Source organism: Periophthalmus magnuspinnatus, chromosome 5 (genome assembly GCF_009829125.3).
Source record: "Periophthalmus magnuspinnatus isolate fPerMag1 chromosome 5, fPerMag1.2.pri, whole genome shotgun sequence".
Classification (NCBI taxonomy): Eukaryota; Metazoa; Chordata; class Actinopteri; order Gobiiformes; family Gobiidae; genus Periophthalmus; species Periophthalmus magnuspinnatus.
In genome coordinates, this window is record NC_047130.1 from 32,675,674 (window position 1) to 32,696,728 (window position 21,055).

The following is a 21,055-nucleotide window of genomic DNA, read 5'->3' on the forward strand; positions in this document are numbered from 1 at the left end:
AAGAGGAAATGGTGAGAGGAATAAAGTTGTTTATGTACATTATTTTGATCTGGGCTTCATAGGCAGACCGGTGCTTTAATGTGGTGCATGTACATCAGAGTCAATCAGCTCTTTAGCCTGCAGTGTGCCACTCCCCTGGGCCATCAGAGTGAGAGGGATTCCTCAGTGGTAGACACAAAGTCACCAGCCACTTATCCTCTATTTAGCACAGCTAGCAGGAGGTATCCCCCTCAAACACACAGGACTGTACATGAGGAAATCCAGCAGCTCTCTAGTACAATTTCTCTCTACTCAACTTTAACTGATGAGGAAAATGATTATTAGGCATGGGATGAGACACAATTTCAACAAGACATGAGATTGGGTCTGAGACAAGACAAGATCAAGATTTTGACATAATTTATCTTTTTTTTTTTTTTTTAACTTTATTAAATATTTTTTTCTGTCACTGTAGCACTGTATTTTGGAACTACAGCATCTCAAGAAGTATAAGTATAGTATAGCCAGAAAAACCTTTTTTGTCCAAACCAAATGGAAAAACAAATATAAAAAAAAAATCACAAGTTTTCCTCACGAGTGCACAATCTTTTGGCAGAGACCTTGTCCCATCCATCATGATTATGATTGAGCTTTTTGTCCCCTAAAATAACCTGTTTAATCGGAGCTGTCCTCGCTAGAGTACATGGTCGAACTACAAGATTAATCACAATACATGAAAAACACTATAGAGTTGTTGCAGTTAGCAGATGTTCTGAAAGGCATGGGATTCATACATTTGTTTGGGAATTCATATGTTAATGCTCATGGGATTGGACAAATTTAGTTACTACCGCATGTGTGTGAACAGATTAATCATGAATCTTTAAGTAAATCTACCTTGGAGTAAAGCAATAAGGAACTGTCATACTGACTGAAATCAAACAACAAAGGAATATGAACAGAATACAAACTAGGAACTGCATTATAGTTATTCAAGACACATTCTATAAATCTATAAATTCTTGAAGTGAATTTACCAAGAAATGTAATAAACATGTATTGTGTCAAATTGTATTCATACTTCTTTGATTATGTGCAACCTGTATAAAAAAAATGCTTGATTGTGACCCTGGTCAAAAAGGAACAAGTTCACAGGCTTTGAAAATTTTTTATGAAAACATTGCAGGCTCTAAGTAGAAAACCCATTTTATGTTGCCAAGGACAGTATAGCAGTAAAACAGACTGCACCATGGTATTTTTTTTTCTCTTTATTGATTAAGTGTGTAGTTTAAGACCTGAGTGGCGTTATAGAAATATATTGTCATTCATTTGGAAATTTAATCTTCAAAGCAGTCATCCATACATGTATCTATTACAAAGAGTATAGAGCCAAGATGATTGAAAGAGGGTGTGAAACCACTGCAGTCCCCATCTGCAAGTACACCATTGCAGCTTTAATGCATTGCCAATGTGCACACATAAAAAATGGTGTCAACTTTCACAGAGAGGAATCCAAAAATAGACCTTTACCCAGTTGGGGACAACACTGAAGTAACAAAAAGTCCAAGATGCTCTTTTAATTTTGAGATAGAACCAAACAATTAAAGTAGAGTTTGTGGCAGTGTAGTGAAACAAAAGGAATTGGGACACTTAATATGTCAAAGCCAATCAAAGCTTCCTGATGAGTCCATTGGGGGATATTTCATCATGAAGTGTTTTAAGAGGGAATGTGTGACCTTATCTGTCAGTCTGATGCATTCAGCAGAGGTCACAGAGTTGACTCACAATGACAACAGCTTAATTAGGTTCAGCTTAATTAGGTTGTTGCAGGAAGTGACACCGCATGAAGCATTTACTAAACTAATTCTTAAACCTTTTTCTATTGTATTAGGCTATATGTAAGTATTAAAGGTTATTCATTATGTTGGAAAATGCAAGTATAAAATGGAAGATACAGCTACTGAGTGCAATAGGCCTATTAGTATTCATGGCACATATATGATCAGATCTGCCCTTGTTACTGCCAGGGGCATTGTTTTCTCTGTTTTTCAAAGAAAAATAAACCTAAATAAATAACATTTTTCAGAGTTCAACTGTGATTGAATTGAGAAGTTAAAATAACTTTCCAAAAAGAAATAAGATTGTGGATTTAGCTACATTTTTATTCTTATTGGAGAATTAATTATTAATTTCCCTCTGGGGTGATATCCTTTTTCCAGTGTTTTCAAATCTTTTCAGCCACATTTGTTCATTTTATGTAGCCTACGTGTCCAACAATTTTCATTAGGTGAATTATTAATTTATCTATGGGCTATTAGGGATACATGGGTTTCCTCCAGCCTGATAATAGAGTTGTCGGGCCAACTGAACAGGTTATTGTGGCGTATATGAAGGCTTCCTGTAGATCCCGGATTAGAAATATTGATTCGTTAGTCTCCTAATGGCTGACATTAATTTAACCCAACGCTTAACCACCGAGAAAGTAGGTTACTTTGGAGGGATGCTAAATACTGTGCCAAACTAAAGCCAGGCAGTTTACACTGTGGATCAATGCTGATTATAAAGAGTAGCCTAACACGTGGCTTCCACACCTCTGCGGCCAAGTTGATCGCAACACCATCACAACGTGACCAAAGATGCTGTAACTGTGCCGGGAAATCAAGACAAGGATAAGAATGGCGACACGCACTGTACCACCGCAAAGACATGGTGTGAATATGTTCGAAATACCCCGCTGTCTATAACAAACTCATTTTTATACTTGAATAATAACAATGAAGCCACAATTAAGCTTTCTGTGAATAGAAAACTAAGCCATGCAGCAAGGGTTTCTTCGCTGCCCCAAAACTAGCAGAGGCAGCGACAGTTCCTTGTTAAACTAAAGCTGCACAAACCAGTAAAGCAGGTTAGCAAAAACACCTTATTATAGTATGACTGTGCTTTTTGTACCCCCACCCTCCTCCTTCTCCCCCCGTCTGTGGTCTCCAGAACGCAGGACAAGCCCTTTTCCCTGCATTCAAGGCGTAGCGGCGCAAAATAATGTGAAGGACACCCCGCCTCCCCCTCGCTTCCCTCACCTGGCATATCGTCTTCAAAATCCATGTCGTCCGGTCCCTCGTCTTCATTACTCAGCGACCCCGGCATCTTTATCTCATAGCCCCCCAAAACCCTTTTAGGCTGAGAAAAGTTAACCCTCCAGACGCCGCAGCTCTGCGTCTTTCTTCATCCAAAAATAAAATGCGTTGCGCTTTTTATTTCAGGGAATTTCTTAAAAACAAATATATAATTTCTATTTTTTTCATCTGATCTCTATCCAGGTCCTCCAGTCTGAAAAATAAGAAAGACAAAAATGGAACACACATGCCCAGATTGTGACGTCTGGTCTGTTGCCATGACGATACATCCCATAATTTCAACCACAACTAGTTAGTCGCGCGCTCTTCTAGTTATCACTTTGACTAGTTGTGTTGCAGGAGTAAATGCGTGGGGTACAGGCTACGTGCCGCAGACAGGGGTAGGAGTCCAGCGCCTGTCGCCAGCACTTTCGCTTTTCAAACACAGGAGAGCACGGACAAAAACTTTGCTTTGCCACCACTAAAACGCACAACAAACCAATTGACTTATTGGTCCAGGTATCTGGGATCACGCTACGAAATTCATTTTCAGTATTTAATGTAATGATTAGAACATGAAGTACAAGTTATAGCTAAATGGAGGCTGCAGAGAGAATTTTAACAGTGGTGTGACTGTTGTCTAGGTTACCACATATGTATCAAAGGGCATCCTGCAAAAGGCCTACTTCACCCAAATGCCCTTTATATCAACACATCCATGAGACTGGTTCCTCTATATAAATAAAAGCTAATGTATGGGAACTCTATAGTTAATACAATTACAAGCAATTGACAGAACAGTTAACATTTATGTCATTTAGTTTTCTACCCATCTCGATAAATACTAAAGATCAGATGGGATGCTTGCTCAGCTAGTAGGCTGAGGATCCAAATCCTCAGACTCAAGACTTTTCACTCAGACAATACATGTCTAACAATTTCATTTATGAGAATTTATTACACATGTAGGTCTGTTGATTATTTTTTTGTAGGACAAAACATTACAACTGACACATTATCTTTTTCCCCAGAGACATTTTATTAAAAGTGGTGCCAGGTTTAATCCTCGTCCTCCTCTTCTTCATCTTGGTTGATTTGGAAGTAGCGCAGCTCATAGCTCTCCTTGGTATTGGCCACAACACGCAACCAGTCTCTGAGATTATTCTTTTTCAGGTACTTCTTTGTCAGGTATTTCAAGTACCTAAAAACAAAAATATCCAGTAATAAATTTGTGCAAGACTTTCCTATTTACAGACAATGCTTTTGGTCACTGCAAATACTCCGATCAAGTGTCACCCTCTGCTGGCAGTTCAGAAAATATACCTGTATTGTTACTGTCACTAGACTTATCTCAAGTGGATAGCGAAAATACTCCTAAATTTCCACTTTTGAGGCTAGACCTGCATACATTTTTTTTCTATGCATGTGGTAGAGCATGGTAGTAAATAGAACCAGGTATGAATGTGCCATGTTTAGTGAAATAACAGTGGTTGCAAAATACGAAATAGCAAGGTTTTTCACTGAAATATGCTGAACCCAGAAATAATGCTAATACAAAAATGATGCTGCTTTTAAAATAAATCTTGAAAATGAAATAATGGCAAACTGTTCCTGCAAACCAAGCACTGTAATTCATTAGTGTGTCCTTTGCCCATTTCCTGATTGAACTAGAAGCTGCTGGGCCATGTACTGATTGTTAAATGTGCTTTATATATCAACGAATGAACAGTATTTAAGGCTTTTATACTTGTGGAGTGTGGAGCCCTTTAAGAGTAGCCTTTGCATTTTTAGAGATTAAGGGATCCTTAAATAAACAATAGTTTTCCCCATCAACATAAATGATTACTGTGGTCTTCAGAAGATTGACTTGAACTTTGATACCTAGGATACTGCTCAATATTTGATACAATGACAAGAATGCTTAAAGATAATAGAATGTAAGCCCTTTCTTTAATATTACCATACAGTCTTATACTAGTTTTGATAGAATTGATTTAAAAACCTTTAGGAAAGGTCCAATTTTCAGCCACATTTTTTTTACCTGATCCGTGTTCTAATAAATGTCTCGTTTCAACTAACTTTAGTATCAATTTGTATCTGGGTTATTAATTTTTTTGGACAACATTGACAGATAAGTTGCCAGTCATGCCCAAGCAGCTTAAGTTTTCAAATGAAACCAGCTGGTTAATGTGCATTAACCAATCTCAAACTATTGCTGATTAGAAAGCTCTTGCCATGTCAATTAAAGTGCGGGAATGTGGTACAACCACATTATACTTCCATGGGGACCAAGAATTAAAATGCATGTTTAGAGTTGACATGCATCTCCTGTAAGCTTATACATAACTGACACTGCTCAAAGACACCAGTCTCTTGACAATCCCTTCACAGCTTTAAAAAATGCATTGTTCTCAATCGCATACAATTTATATCACTTGGTATACCTTTTAGAGAAGGGGACCTCAGAGTTCACAGCAATCTTGCTCTTGCTTCTCTCGATGGACACCACTCCACCTCCCAGGTTTCCAGCTTTTCCATTCACTTTAATTCTCTCCTGCAGGAATTGCTCCTGTGGACACATAAGGCAAAGGAAATCATGCAATAGTCCAGAAAAAATAGAAATAAACATATGCCCCGAGGTTGAAATTTTCTTCTGCAGTTACTTTTATAATCACACTACTGAAAACACTGCAACTGCCAATCAATGACAGATATTAAACAGTGCATCATCATGCTTCATAACTGAAACAAGACCCACCCATCCAAGATAATTATTTTGTGTAAACGAAAAGCATAACTTCATGTTTTGGTTTACATTTACTAAGTATAATATATGTTTTATGGTGTATTCTTTCAAAATTAAATACATACAAAGTTGGCAGCGTCCATAATGCCATCTTCAACAGGATGGGTGCAGTCCAGGGTGAACTTCAGGAGTTGCTTCTTCTTCTTTCCACCCTGCTTTCGCACGACCGGCTTCTTCAGCTGGACACCAGGACGAACATATTAAGGTAACATCGCAGGTACATTCATTATATAAAACTGATGTGTATTTATCATTCATGGACATCTAAACACCTAAACAATGTACGCTGAAAACACGTCAAATCATTTCCTATTTTACAGGTGGATAAGATGAGACATGTCTTCTCCGCGGGGGTAGCCCCGGTAGCCTTAGCTTGTGCTGTTAGCCCAACGTGGTTTCAACTGTCACCGTAAACAATCCTTATATTTTGACTTAAAACCATTTATTAGCCTTTCCATTGATTCTCCGAAATGGTAACTGTATTCTTATAAGTGAAAATAGACCAAATAAATACGATAAATATGCTTAATCGACTAGTTTGCCCACTTACTGTCGGAGCCATGGCTGACACGTTCAGCAAAAAGGAAGAGGCGCGCATGCGCAGAAAGTATATAGACCGCCGCGAGCATCGAACTCATCCATTTCTCTGCGCTCGATTAACTTCAAATTCTGTATTAAATTCTGTTTTATTTGTTCCACTATATAACGTTGTCCACAAAAAAGGGCATCATATTTTGAATTTAGTAGAAGTAGGGGACTATGGTGACCTCTCTCCATCTATTTACATCACAAGCTGAATATGTCTGTTTGTGCTATATACAGCCCTCAATACAAGTTTTATGTTACTTAGTAGCCTACTTTAAATGAAATTTCCCCTTTGCACTTTGGCAACACTAGTGGCCGAGCACGAGGCGGTGCTGCCAGCTGCCTGGTACAGGGACCCCATGGTCTACAACTGAAGAGCCTCTGCATTACTGTCATTCCTGCTGCGGGGGGCAGATAGTGCCACTGAGTGTAAGACAGTGGCTCATGCGCTTTCTGTGGACAAGCTAGCATGCTCAATTTAATTTAGTTGCGTTAAACAGAACTATTGTTTTGCTCACAGCCTTTTTTTCTCGAAATTGAAAGGATAATTCTAATAAACTGAAAAGGTAAGACAAGCAGATATTCTCTTCACACAAAGATATTTTATAAAAGATGTATACCAACTTTAAAATCCTCCTGTCCTATATATGTTTACCTATACCAGACCCAATCATATACGGCAACTTTGTAACGATCCCACATGACGCTGTTTCTTTGCAGATGGCTGGCTCCATCTTCACTAACCTGGATAACCTGTGTAACGTGGATTGTAGCAATGTCCACCCTCTTATGTGCCACCTTTGCCACGAGCAGTACCAATCCCCTTGTCTGCTGGACTGTTACCACATCTTCTGTGCCCGCTGCTTAAGAGGCCGCACCAATGACAACCGCCTCAACTGCCCCCTCTGTGGGTAAGAAAAAGCAGTGACATATCTCATACTCATGCTCTTGTAATTTACTATTTTACTGTTATCTGTTATTATTGTAAATATTTCATTATTAATAGCATGTTTTTGTTTTTTTTTTTACATATGGGTCAAAACTCTTCAGTTCTTTACACAGCTTTGACAAAACCGACACAAATTTCTCTTTTGGGTTTGTGACATATGTATATGAGATTTTTGACTGACTACATTTACACATGTGTATCAATATTCTCATTTTCAGCCTCAGTGTATTGTAAATGCTTGGCATTTAACCACTTGACTTCAACATGATGCTCACCATCACTTATACGAGCTGAAAAAGGATTCTGGTTTGAAAAACTTAGGGCATCCCTTCTCTTTTGGCTGCAGTGACTTTGGCCTGAAGTTGTTGTGGGACAGCACTGAGTGGCCGAAGCAGCTGCATGGTCCAATAGTCCCCGGGGCCAGCAGGTTCTGCTGAGACCAGTCAGTCACACAACAAACAACGAATGGTGGCATTTGGCACTGAGGCCCGGAGCTCAAGGCAATCAGATGCCGTCACATGATACCAACCTATTCAAACCTTAATAAAGAATGCCCTGCCTGTCACCTTCATGTGGTGCTCTCTCTTCACAAGCAATAAACTTGCTATACTTAACTTTATGTATACACACCTTCCCTGATTTTATCTAATCAAGTAGAATTTTTGCCATTGATATACAAGTGATGCCAATAGTGACACCCACTATGACTGAAACCTAAACACTGTGTTAAACCATTTTTGTTTTTGTCACCCAGTGGGTGCAGAGCCAGTGGGTTCAAGCTACAAAGCCTGTTGCCTTACAGTTTCTATTTCTACAGCTTCACACAGCTGCTCTTTCAGGAACTGCACATCTAGGAACTCACTCTCCTCTGCAATTAGTTTTGCACAATAGGTCCCTCAGCCATACAAACACAACATTAACAAGACAATCTGGCCAACTGCAGTGATCTACAATGAGGCAAGACTGCACATTGTCATTCAGCATTTTTGTTAAAGTAAAAATAAGTTAATAAACATTGCACACATGGTGGAACAAATTAAATTGCTTTATTTCAACAGTTAACTGTTTCATGATGCATCAAATACAAAATGGCACCATCCTCTGGGATGTATAAACAAAAGCTCTTTACATACTGGCTTTGTATTACATAAAAATCAAGGTCTTACATTTAGACAACTTAAAATTACCCTCTTGTCTTATACTTGTATTTATGTCAACTTATTACTTACATAGAGGGGACATAAGTGAACTGGGTTGTTTGGTCATCTAAAAGTTATCTTGCCATTTTAGTTGTCTTGTTCATATCCCTCAGTTTTCATGTCATTTAATCCAAGATCCTCATTCTGCTCAAACGTGCGTGTGTATTTCTCAATTGTCATTTCTGGATCTGGTTCAGGAGCATACACATTTTGCAGGTAGCTGTTTCCTGCTATGTCATCCAAAATAATGTGAACATCTACTTCACCTGCTATCACTTTTTCAATCTTTCCGCCAAACTCTTTGAGCTTCTGAATTGTTTCCGTGACTCCACTGTCCCCTGAGATGAATGGATTTTTGTCCACAATCAGATCTTTTATGTCTTTAAGAAGCCCTTCTAAGGTTGTGAACTTCCCTCCTAGTGCCGCCATTCCCAACTCAAACTCGAGTTCAGGGATGAGTACGGCACAGGTCTCGGACTTGAGCACATCCCGGGTCATGTCTGAAACATCTGTGACATGAAGGGTGATCTTAGTACCCTGTTCCTCAGTTGCCCCACCAGATTTGACTTCATTTGTCCGGTGCCCACAGTTATCACAATTGGTCGCCATGATGATGACTTCTTTAAAATGGGGGATATTGACAAGTTTCATGTTAGTTTTGGCCGACCTGTTGCATTCGGGGCAATTGGTGTCAAAAACCAAAACTTCATTTCTCATAGCATTGATGTCATCTGCAGCTGGCTTTTCATCTACTTCTGCACCACCACCATCACCACCACCATCACCACCACCATCACCACCATCATCATCATCATCATCATCATCATCATCATCATCATCATCATCATCAGGCCGTATACCCAGCTGTTTGTCCTGTTCAATAGTACGCTTAAACTTTGTCACTGTCAGAGCTTCGTCTTTTAGAGGGGCCAGAGGATTCTCCACGAAACTGTTCCCTGAAGGATCTTCTATAACCAATGTAAATTCCTCCTCCACATCTTTTAGCTTCTGCAGCTTTTGAATAAATTCGTCTATTCTGGCTGCCACATCTGGATCAGTCTTTCTCCTCGCGGGCTGGTCTTGCTCCAAACCTGCCACAGCTCTGTCTAATAACCCCTCAATAGTTGACAATGAGCCTTTTTGAGTAAAAGGAGGTATTTCGAAATCCAATTCGGGAATCCTGGAAGTTGCACTGTCAGCTTTGACCACCTCACGATTCAAGTCCTGTTTTGTTTTTATCTTCATCGTGTAGCAAACCCCCTGATCTTGAATCTCTCCCGCTGACTGGATTTCTGTGTTGGACCAATGGCAGTGGTCACAATTGAAAGAGCTTACAATTATTTCTTTGAAAAAGGGTATTCTGGTGAGAAGGAGGCGTGTCGTCCCATTTTTGTAGCAGTTCATGCACAAGCTCTCGATCTCTGTGGGCTGCCAGTCGTCATCAGTTCCAATATCTTTGATTATGTTCCCTCCTCGTACACTGTCTTCGTTTATACCAGACATGTTGCTCGTCTAAATAAAACGCTTCTTCTCTCAGTCGCTCTGTACACCCTCCGAAGTAGTTTTTCTACCTTATGCTCGAAATTTCTGGGTGACAGCTCTCGCACACGCCTTCATGAAGCACACGTTTGGCTGGTGTCACACTTCCGCTTCCGTGATCTCTTCTTTTGTGATTGCGTCGTGGCAAATATTTCTCTACCGCCTCTATAGGTTTTCCGCAGCACTACTGCATTGTAGTGAGTTTACCATGTAGCTACACCGCCTGGCCAAAAAAAAAGTCGCCGCCTGGATTTAAATAAGCAAATAGGTACGACCTTCCTCCAGTTGGTCAGGTCTAGGTCCAGCATCAGTCTGTGATCAAAGAATGAGGTCAGCTGACACCTGAATATACTGAATGACCAGGTTATTCCATCAATGGATTTTTTCTTCTCTGATGACATGGGCATATTCCAAGATGACAATGCCAGGATTCATTGGGCTCAAATTGTGACAGAGTGGTTCAGGAGCATGAGACGTCATTTTCACACATGGATTGTCCACCACAGAGTCCAGACCTTAACCCCATTGAGAATCTTTGGGATGTGCTGGAGAAGGCTTTGTGCAGCTGTCAGACTCTACCATCATCAATGCAACATCTTGGTGAAAAATTAATGCAACACTGGATGAGACATTGCAGAAGCTTATCAAAACAATGCCACAGCGAATGTGTGCTATAATCAAAGCTAAACATTAGAGTGTGTGACCTTTCTTTGGTGGCGATTTTTTTTTCTTTTTTTTTTTTTGGCCAGGCAGTGCATAACCTCCAAACAAAAGAATTAGTTAGTAACAGCAGCAGTAAGTTACTGTGTCGAACAGCATTAAACCTAAGCTTAAATATCCATGACATTTTCTTAAATTTGGATGAAACTTTTAGTTTATTGTTTTTTCTTTTTTCTTATATATGATGTTGTCACAATGACAAATAAAAGAACCTTGAACTTGAACATGATCTTTACGATACTATAAAATAAATTATTTTAAATATATTTTAATTTATAAAAGTATGTGCTCTTTTTGGGCCCAGGTATCCATCTATGCTTAAGGGGAATAATGCCCTCCCACCAGAAGATCGTCTGTTAAAGTTTCTTGTTGACAGCAACACAGACTGTGAGGAGACAGTGCTGTGTGCAAACTGTGATGAGGAGAGCAGCAAAAAGGTAATGGTTGATGATGAGCCATGCATTTTACAAGGCCAAATGTTATGTGTAATTTTAATTATTTTATACATTATTACCTGCAGGACCAAGGAGTCATGTATTACTGTAACACATGCAGCCAGCCTCTGTGTGCCTCCTGCCGTGAGCTGACACATAAAGCCAGAATGTTTGCCCATCATGAGATTGTGTCCTTGGCCAAGCGCACCCGAGCCAAACACAAGATGTGCTGTGAGTCATGTCTTTAATCAACTTAAATCACACATACTAGGTCACTGTTGCTTTATTAGTTTGTACAAATGTTCAGGTTGGTGGTCACCCTTCTGAGTTCTGCTCAGGTACCAATCAAATTCTGGAAGGCACCTGTATGTTGAAATACATATAAATGATCCTGTTTGCTTCTCTGCTTCCACTTTTCATATATATGTGCTATGTAAAAGTCACTCTGTATATTTTAAAAGTCAACCTGCATTTTGCACATTATACGGGGCCCCTTTTAATGTGTGTGTCAAAGCTGGCTCACAGCAGTGCCAGAATTCACATCCTAGAGTTAAAAGGAATCTGTATCTCTGCAGCTCTTCACCAGGAGCCCTATATCCTCTTCTCAACCCAGAACAAGTCAATGCTTTGCATCAAGTGCTTCAGAGACATGCAAGTGTGAGTGCATTTTTACACAATATTTATGGATTTTTAAATATTGTGTCTTTAAACTGGGGTTTGTTCTGTGTTCATGCAGAGAGAGTCGGACCCACTGCATTGATATTGAAACTGCATATGTCCAGGGCTGTGAGATGTTGGACCAGGCTGTCTTGGTAGGACAGCGCCATTCAATTACACACATCCTCTATACACAATGCCAATGTCTAAAATTCTTATTATGTATTTATTTAATTTTATCTTTTTCATTGTGGCATCTCAGGTGGTGAAAGAGCTCCAGACTTCAGCACGAGAGGCAATAGTTCTTCTGAGAGCGATGATAGGCGAAGTGTGCTTGAATGTGGAGGAAGAGGAGAGTGCAATTTGTACTCTGTTCAACAGCTTACAGGTTATTGTTCTTTTTTAATGTGATTCCATTTTATATATCCTTTGGTTGATCCTAAAAATGTTGGTCTAGGTATTAACCATCATATATGCCTAATCATTCAAAAAAGATAAATTCTTCAATTCTTCCTATTTTAGCTTGAACTTTTTGTCTACCTTGTTAGTGCCTAACAACGTTTGCACAGTTTGTCCACTGGATGTCAGTAGCGTCCTTATTGTGAAAACCTAAAAGAACTGTCTTTGAAACGCACCAGAGCCTTACACAATCCTTTTTGGAATCTTCTCCTTTTTGTTTCTTGTTTAATTGTTTGGCAGCTCAAGGGCGTGTTATCGCACATGTTATAAAAAGTAGTTATTTGTCTTTTTCAGGAGAAGTTGGCAGAAAGAAAGAAGATTCTGTTAAAAGCAGCCCAAAGGTAATGTATGCAGAGTTCCAGAACGGCCAAATCTTTTCTGTTATAATTTTGTTCCATGTTGTCTCACATCTCTTGGCACAATGGGAGAATCATATTATGCCGCACACATTGGATACATCTTACTAGTTGACATAATTGTATTTATATGGATGAGATGAGACTCAAAAAATATAATACATACAAGATAATAACATTTTTAAAATAAATATTACAGTGCGTTTCCAGTTACAAAAACAGGGCAAGTGAAATCAATATGGTAATTGCTTCATTAGTACAGCCGTATTTGTGTTAAATGTCCAGGCTGCACAGTGTGAATGTGCGAAATCTCATTCACAAATGGTTCAAAATGACTACATAACAACCCAGGTCAGTTCTGTCTGTCTGCTTTTCCATTGGTATGTGTGCATGAGGCAATGAGAAAAATTTTGTGTATGCCAGTGAGTGTATCAGGTTACTCTCTGTGGGGATTTTTAATGAGATTTTTTGTGACAAGTGTCTTCCATTACTTTCCTCTCGATCACTTGCCTGGAAGACATCCAGCGGCAGGCTTCCCAGAAGGCTGTTAAAGGCTATTTATGTTATGCTTTTGTGTGTCCGGCTCATAGCGGCTCTCTGTGTTTGTTGCAGTGGGGAGACAGATAGATTAGTTGCTGGAAACAGGGCGTGCGCTGGTGACTGGGTTTACTTCCTGAGCTGAATCCTGTGAGCGTGGATTGGAGAGTGTAGAGTTACATGTTTGTGTGTGTTTGTGTTTGCAGTCAACATGAGGAGAAGGAGAAAGCACTGAAGGAGCAGCTCTCACACCTCACTGCTCTCCTGCCTACACTTCAGGTACACGCTAACTGCACAGCTGTGCCAACTGGCTTTTGGTTTTAATAGTAATAATAATAATAATAAGAAGAAGAAGAAGAAGAATATATTTGATTTATTTTGCACTTTGCGGCATTTGTTTAAAAGTAAATATTTTAATTGTATTATTTGTGAATGTTTGTGCTAACAAACCCACTACACTACATAAATTTAGCCTTAAATCCAGTTTTCCAGGTGCACTATGTAAGTTTTCTGGTAGGTGATCCACCAGCTGCCTGGTTCCTGGAAAGTGGGTAGCAGACCCTCCATCAGAAAAGTTGCATAATGCACCTTTTAACTCTAATATCTCTTTAATCATTTTAATTCAACTCTATGTATTTAATTATCCAAGATTTTGATTTTCAGGTTCATCTTGTCACATGTTCTGCTTTTCTCAACTCAGCCAACAAGTTTGAGTTTCTGGATATGGGCTATGTAAGTACTGCCATTGTAGCATATTGGACCCAACCTTTTACATTTCTGCATATTTTTTGTTATTCGCTATACGACTACACTGTGACCTGAATAATCATGATGGTCGATAACTGAATAATATTGACATCTGTACTTAAGACATTATATAAGCATTAGCCAGTTCAGCTCAGAATCAAATCAGTTTGAAATAGGGGTCATCTATAATGTGCGAGGTGAAGAAGGTCACAGAATCACCCTTGGATCTTTTTGCTTACACAGCAACTGATGGAACGGCTACAGCGGATAGTAAAACTGCCTCATCGACTCAGACCAGTACAGAGCAGCAAAGTGAGTACACATGCATACACCAATGAAAATCTTTTTGCAGCATTTTGAGATAGTAAGGTTTGTAAATAATAAACTATATCCCCAAATAATTAATAATAATTAACAATATTATTAACAATAATAATTTTGCATATCTTAAAAAAAAAAAAATAATCACATTGTTGATAATTCAATATTTTGCACACCTCTACTGACAACATTACTATTTGGCCAAATAATATTGACTAATACAGGGAAGCAAATAACTCACATAGAGATGAAGCATACACTCAAGGTCATAAATTGAACCCACAAATTTTTTTTTTCTCAACTAAAAAAAAAAAACACATCAGCATTTTTATGGAAGTTAAAATTAGAAAGCATGATTAGTGTTGATTCGGGTTGTTATTCTTCACAATAAAGCATAAACCAAAGCCTTAAGTTGATATTGTATATTCCTGTTTAGATCAACACTGACTATCGCAGTGAGTTTGCCCGGTGTCTTGAGCCGCTGCTGCTGATCGGAGCACGCGTCCCTGTTTCTGTCAGTGGCTGCACCAACAGGTACAATCATTAACCTCCCACTAATTTGTTTAACCTCCATCATGTAGTCCGAATTTTCCTGGAAGCTCGTCATTTTGTGTGTGGGTTTTGCTGCCATGGCCAGAAATATAAGTCTTTGATAGTTTATGTCACACTTGTGAAACATCCCAACTTCAAATCCAGGAATGGTTGAGAGTGCAGATGGCAGACGGTGATGACTGCAGGGGGAGGAAAGGAGGCGCCATGCTGAGTCCCACTATGACAGTAATTCAGTCCATCAGTGATGCTCCTGTTTATGTAACACACTGTTCACTCACTGTACTCTCTGTGGGCTTGAGGACTGAGAGGGAACTCAGGACATGGCTGCAGGTATACACTAAATGTCACAGATTTTTTTATTAATAACTGTGGGGTTTAACCCATTTTAACCATTCAAATTAAAAAAATATATTTGGACCTTGAAAAAATGTGTTATTTTTCATAATATTAATGTGATATTATGTCAGTAATTTGTCATTGGATTATGAAATTCACAACACAAATAACAAATACCATTATTAAATTTTTTTGTGCACTAAATGAAAAAGTTGTAATAATTTGGCTTCAAAACTTGATGTAAAAAAAAAAAAAAGAAAAAAACAAGAATCCAACATTTTCAGAATAAAGTCCCATGTCTTCGCTTTCATCTCTGTTCACATTCACACTCCCTGATGGTAATTTTTTGTGCACATTACAGTCTCCCAACTGTTCGCAGGTCCTTAAGCCCACTCAGTAATGCCAACAGACTGACAACTCTCCCATCCAACTTGTTTAGCAGTGCTGCCAATGCAACATGCGAAGTGGGCTTGGTGGCTGTCCCGTCTGGCACTATTTTTATCATGATTTCACAGAACTCTCTCCGATTCATGTGGAAGTTGGCATGTAGGGGGGTGGAGAGATCGGGGCAAAGAGAGGGGGGCAAAGAGAGGGGGGGCGGACCTGTGCTGTCCCAGGACCCTGATGTCACTGCTTTAGCTCAGATGCACTCATTAATTTGAATGAGTATATGCAGGTTATGAGGGAAGCACATTTACACAGATCCTCTGTTGGATCAACACTGGGCAGGAGATCAAATTGCAGGTAAATGCCTTAATGCAGATTTTTGTCAAGTTTTATTATTATTGACTTTGTAATATAGGTTGATGTAGGTGAAAAAGGATTCTTGTCTCTCAGATATTGTTGCATGATAATCCTGTAACTGTTCATTTAAAAAGCAGCAGGAGATTTTAAGTTTTTCTCACAACATACGGCACCGACAGAGGCCCATGTGTCTTCATTGTTTTCTAACACATCCTAACATTTTGTACTGTCTGTGTTTCATAGATGTCCAGATGAGGTGATAGCTGAGGGGTTTTTGCACTTATAACTAAACAATTTTTTTTCATTCAAATTTTTCTATTTTCCCAAAAAGTGAGACATTTTTACTTCAGGCATAATATCTAATTGGTCATACTGGGACACAACCTGAATGCTCAAAGGAATAATTTGATGGTAACATGCGAGAGACATAGTGGTACCCAAGCCAAGGTAAAATGGCTCCAGGCATCTCTGTTACTAAACCCACCTGGATCTGTGGTTACTATTAGCACGTTTTGTTGGCGTGTTTTTCACATATGTTTGGTGGTGAAGGATCAGTGAAAGAACTGTCTTCCAAACTATAGCAGGTTGTTAAAACAAAGTGTGCAGTGTTATTCTCATGATGTTTCTTTAAATTTGTCAGTATATGTTGGAAAAGTTGGCATAGAACCGAAAAAAAATTACTGCTGGTAAAAAAATTATATATATTTTTGAATGCATGTACAATGATGATTGCTTGAGTGAAATTAAATTAGTTTCACAAAATAAGATTTGGAAAAAAAAAAAGTAAACAAGATACATTAAAAAGAATACCACACAGTATAATTATTGTTTTTAATGATGCACTTAGAGTCATTTAGTCCGTAACAGATGGGGGCTGATAAAAGAAGGAACACGTAATTTGCTTTTGAGTGAAATTTAAAAAGTATGCACATAATGAAGAATGTCATTGTAAAACTGTGTATCACAAACCATTCCCTCCTGTAATAGATGAGTGCCTCAGGAGTCTGAGCTCAGAAAAGCCCTTTTAATAAGAGGGATATTGTGGAGGGCTTTGGGTCACACTTGAGCAGAAGGGGGGCTCATTCATTTGTATCACCTCAGGCTGCAGTCTCCTCTGTCTGTGTGCTGCCGCTCCCCGTCCCTCAGTGAGATGCCCGTGGGCTCCATGCTCGGGCGCAAACCCACCTCTCACCGAAACGTCTGCACCAAGGTCCTGTTGGCAGAGGGCAGAGAGACCCCCTTCACTGAGCACTGCCGCAGCTATGAGAACAATTACAGGGTCAGTGCACAAAATATTATAATACTTATAAGTATTATTGCCTCACTATTGAAAGTAATATTTAGATGTAGACTTTAAATTTTATTTTTTATTTAGTTCATAGAGATGGGTATTTATCAATGTAATCAATAAAACTGCCCTGAGGAGCAATTTAATGACCTTGAGTTGTAAGAAATAAACACTTGAAACATATAGAGTTGTAAATATAGGCAGGTAAGGAAATACTAAACAAAGATATAACACAGTGGAATTAAATAATCCTAGCCGTGTCACTAACCCAAGAGCACTCCTAGTACTGATAGAAAAATGTAAGAGTAGTAGTTGTAATATTGTCTAAATATATAAGTTTATGATGTTGTTTTTACATTTTCGCATTTAGTTTAGTATATTTTCACATTTATTATGAGCTGACTGAATACCCTATATAGTACTTCTATAATAGAATAAATTTCCTTGTTTCTCTTTGTACTGGCAGACTTTGCAGGCAGACATCCAGAGCTTGAAGGATCAGGTTCAGGAGCTGCACCGGGATCTGACCAAGCACCACTCCATCATCAACACAGAGAAGATGGGAGAGATCCTGGACAGGTCTCTCCACATTGACCACCAGATTACCTCCCAGTACTCCACAGTGGAGACTATGAGGGCCATATTTGAAGAGGTGTGTCAAGTTACTTTTCTGCTCTTTTTAAACTACATTTCAATTCTCAGAAAAAACACTTCATATTCTATATCAAATTCATTGCCACAATGATAACATAAAATACAATATTTTCACACTATATATGGTAGTACAGGTACAGGGTTTCTTTTATTTAATGTGGTCTGAAACTAGTTTTAATATACATCAAGACAATTCTAAACTATTCAGGTTCAATTCAGTTCTATTTAAATTTACATTTAGATTGAAATTTTAAATTTCAATCTCAATTTCTATACTCATTAAAGGTTTTATACTTGATATTAGGTAACACATAGTTGTTTTGGTAATAATTAGTATCTGGGTATCATTCTTTAATAAAATGCAAAAATGCCGTTGACTAGACTGCTAGGGAACCTAATTTAATGGTTTAGAACTACTGTAGTCATGGTGTAATCTTAATGTAGACCTGGTTTATACCTGGAATAGTCCTATTATAGACCTGGTTTAGATTTGATGGATCTTGGAAAGCCAAATCTTTTCTTAAATTGAACTCAGAGTCAAGTCTTGTTACTACAAAAAAATGTATTTGCATCATTTGCATTTTTTGTCATGTCTTTTGTAACATTACATTGCAGAACCTAGTGCTCTTTTGATACACTTCTAAGGCATTTGCCAGAACTGTACTTCATTTCCTATTTATATCGTTCTCTGTTATTCAAATGATCTGCATGCATATAGATGGATTACAGGTACTATTTTTACCATTATTCCCTTTAGATCTGGGAAGACACTTTCCAGAGAGTCACAAATGAGCAAGAAATCTATGAAGGTTTGTGCAGTAAAAATATAAAGTGATACTTTTGACTTAAAATTTGATTTCCCACTAAATATTTCATATTTTTAGCCCAGTTGCATGATCTACTGCAGCTGAAGCAAGAGAATTCCTACCTGACCACAATCGCAAAACAAATCAACCCTTATATCATGTCCATAGCCAAGGTCAAAGAGAGACTGGAGCCCAGGTCAGCTCAGAGCATGCAAAATTATTCATTATAAGCCCAATGAAGAATACTGTGAACTGTAGTGCAATGCACATGCTACTATCACAAATTCACATTTTTGAAAGTGTGTTGTTTTTTTAGATTTCAGGAATCAAAAGAACCCCATGATGACCGCACAGACACAATGCTAACAATTTATGAAGACAGTGCTTTGCGGAAACAAAGTCATGACAGGTAACTCAGATGATTTGGATGATGACCTACCTACTTCCTTAGAACAAGTGCAATTACTTGAAATGTATGTGTTTAGAGCATACTTTCATCATTTAGATATATATATAGATTTTATATTTCTGGGGAAAAGGTGCATTCCTGACAAATAGTTACTATGAATAAAGGTGGTAAAAATTTGAAATTACACAGAAACCTACATGAGTCATGACCAGAATTACTGTGTTGAGCCAGGTCAGGAGGTGACACATTTATTTCTATGGTCAATACATTTTAAGGAATTTTCACCATTTTAAAGATAAGGTCCATCGTTCTGAAAACCATTATATAATTAATATATAATTTAACCCTGGACATCAAGACATATATACCGTTGTTACTATAATGTATATAAGTGTAAGGGCCACCAGTCTACTTACTAATTGGGCCATACGACAAGCTGGGTGTCTAGTGACACACATCTAATGATACATTGTAGTATAACTTATTTCTACTTGCCAACCTTAATAACTGACTTTTTTCTACCTGTTCTGTGTAGTATATAACACAGTATCTCATTTACTTTCCATCCACAGTAATACCCGTCTTAGCGACCCAGACCGCATGAGCCTCCTGCTGATCCCAGATTCAGGGGAGAGTCCTGTCAAGACCAATCGACCCATCCTCCAGAGGGTCCCCACAGAGACGTCCAGTCACCACCAGATGCCTTCATAAACGCCAACATTTGATTTTCTGTCCTCCCTTATCCCCCTCAATGCAGCTACGTGCCTTAATGCAAGCACAACATACTTTAGCACGGCACCCGGGACTTCCACTGCTGCGCTGATACAAGAGAATAAATAACTGTCAAGCAGCCCCCCCCACCCGCCCCACTTCCATGCCGCCCCCACACCCCCCCTCAAGGTGAACTCATGGACAACCATTACCGGGACAGGCTGGTGGAGGTCAGAGACTCAATGCTGTCAACACACTACAAATTATACTTTTTGTTTTTTAGCAAACATGGAATAACGGTGCACTTTGATTGGAACTTGGTTAGTTTTGCCTTTAAATGTGTTAGCTGTAATTTCCTGATATACTTCTTGTCTAATATTGTAATAGTCATGTGGTGGATGACGGGTGATTTGGGTTTTCACGTTTTTGGGATTGGAGTGAAATGGTGTATGTTAATAAGGGTTGTTTTTTGTTTTGAGATTGCTCAGATATTAGATATTTATGAGGAAATTCCTTATCCCGTGTAAATAATTTGAGTTACTCTTAAAATAATAAACTATGCCTGATTTTATTCTAAGAGTACAAACAGTTCACTTGGTTGTGATCCCTTGTGGTTGAGTTGCGTAGTTCATTTCCTGCATATGTGTGTGTGTGTGTGTGTGTGTGTGTGTGTGTGTGTGTATATATATATATATATATATATATATATATATATATATATATATATATACATACACATATATATGTATGCACTGTATTTTTATTTATATTTGGGGTTTCTGGGGTTGTTACATGTGTGAAAGAGCATCCAGAGTATTCTGCTCTTATTATAGAAATGTCCCAGTTATTGCCTGTTTGTCCTTGGCCTATCCTTACTCTTACACCAATCCTCAAGAAAACCACAGCTCTGTGTATCGCAGAAGTACACAAGTTTTCATATCCTCATCATAATGCAGCTCAAAGCCTATTTATACTATGACATTAGTCTGCAAATGTTCTAGTCTAATATGATTAAATTTACATTTGATTTATTTAATGAAGTGTGATTCAAGCATTTCATTTTCTTTTTAAACAATTACAGAAGCAGATTCCATTATTCTTTGAAATGTAGATATTTTCTGTATTGGCCTAATGTTTTGCACTTAGAACATTGA

General features: G+C 38.5%; 4 protein-coding genes across 4 annotated transcripts in view; 1 reads left to right on the plus strand and 3 right to left on the minus strand.

Moving 5' to 3' along the window:
* The window catches only part of chd5 (chromodomain helicase DNA binding protein 5), a 35,335-nt gene extending 32,044 nt beyond the window's left edge, over positions 1-3,291 (minus strand). Inside the window, exon 1 of the mRNA XM_033966526.2 lies at positions 3,057-3,291. Coding sequence (XP_033822417.1) covers positions 3,057-3,123 — 67 coding nt within the window. The 5' untranslated portion in view covers positions 3,124-3,291. The remainder of the gene's footprint in view (positions 1-3,056) is intronic.
* Positions 3,292-4,107: 816 nt separating this feature from the next.
* Positions 4,108-6,573, minus strand: rpl22 (ribosomal protein L22). Its single transcript, XM_033966227.2, has 4 exons — positions 6,449-6,573; positions 5,964-6,077; positions 5,537-5,661; positions 4,108-4,293 (listed from the first exon to the last, which is right to left on the minus strand). Exons 1-4 carry the CDS (start codon positions 6,494-6,496, stop codon positions 4,152-4,154), a joined length of 429 nt encoding a protein of 142 aa, XP_033822118.1. The 5' UTR covers positions 6,497-6,573; the 3' UTR covers positions 4,108-4,151.
* A 303-nt stretch (positions 6,574-6,876) lies between these two features.
* On the plus strand, positions 6,877-20,282 carry rnf207a (ring finger protein 207a). Its single transcript, XM_033966306.2, has 18 exons — positions 6,877-7,049; positions 7,204-7,394; positions 11,195-11,327; positions 11,411-11,555; positions 11,900-11,981; positions 12,061-12,136; positions 12,244-12,369; positions 12,735-12,781; positions 13,540-13,612; positions 13,997-14,065; positions 14,324-14,392; positions 14,838-14,935; positions 17,135-17,312; positions 17,788-17,973; positions 18,733-18,784; positions 18,860-18,977; positions 19,098-19,190; positions 19,763-20,282. The coding sequence occupies exons 2-18, from the start codon at positions 7,204-7,206 to the stop codon at positions 19,899-19,901; spliced, it is 1,875 nt and encodes a 624-aa protein (XP_033822197.1). The 5' UTR covers positions 6,877-7,049; the 3' UTR covers positions 19,902-20,282.
* On the minus strand, positions 8,463-10,267 carry zpr1 (ZPR1 zinc finger). The gene has a single exon (XM_033966305.2). It carries the CDS (start codon positions 10,132-10,134, stop codon positions 8,719-8,721), a length of 1,416 nt encoding a protein of 471 aa, XP_033822196.1. The 5' UTR covers positions 10,135-10,267; the 3' UTR covers positions 8,463-8,718.
* Positions 20,283-21,055: the final 773 nt, after the last annotated feature.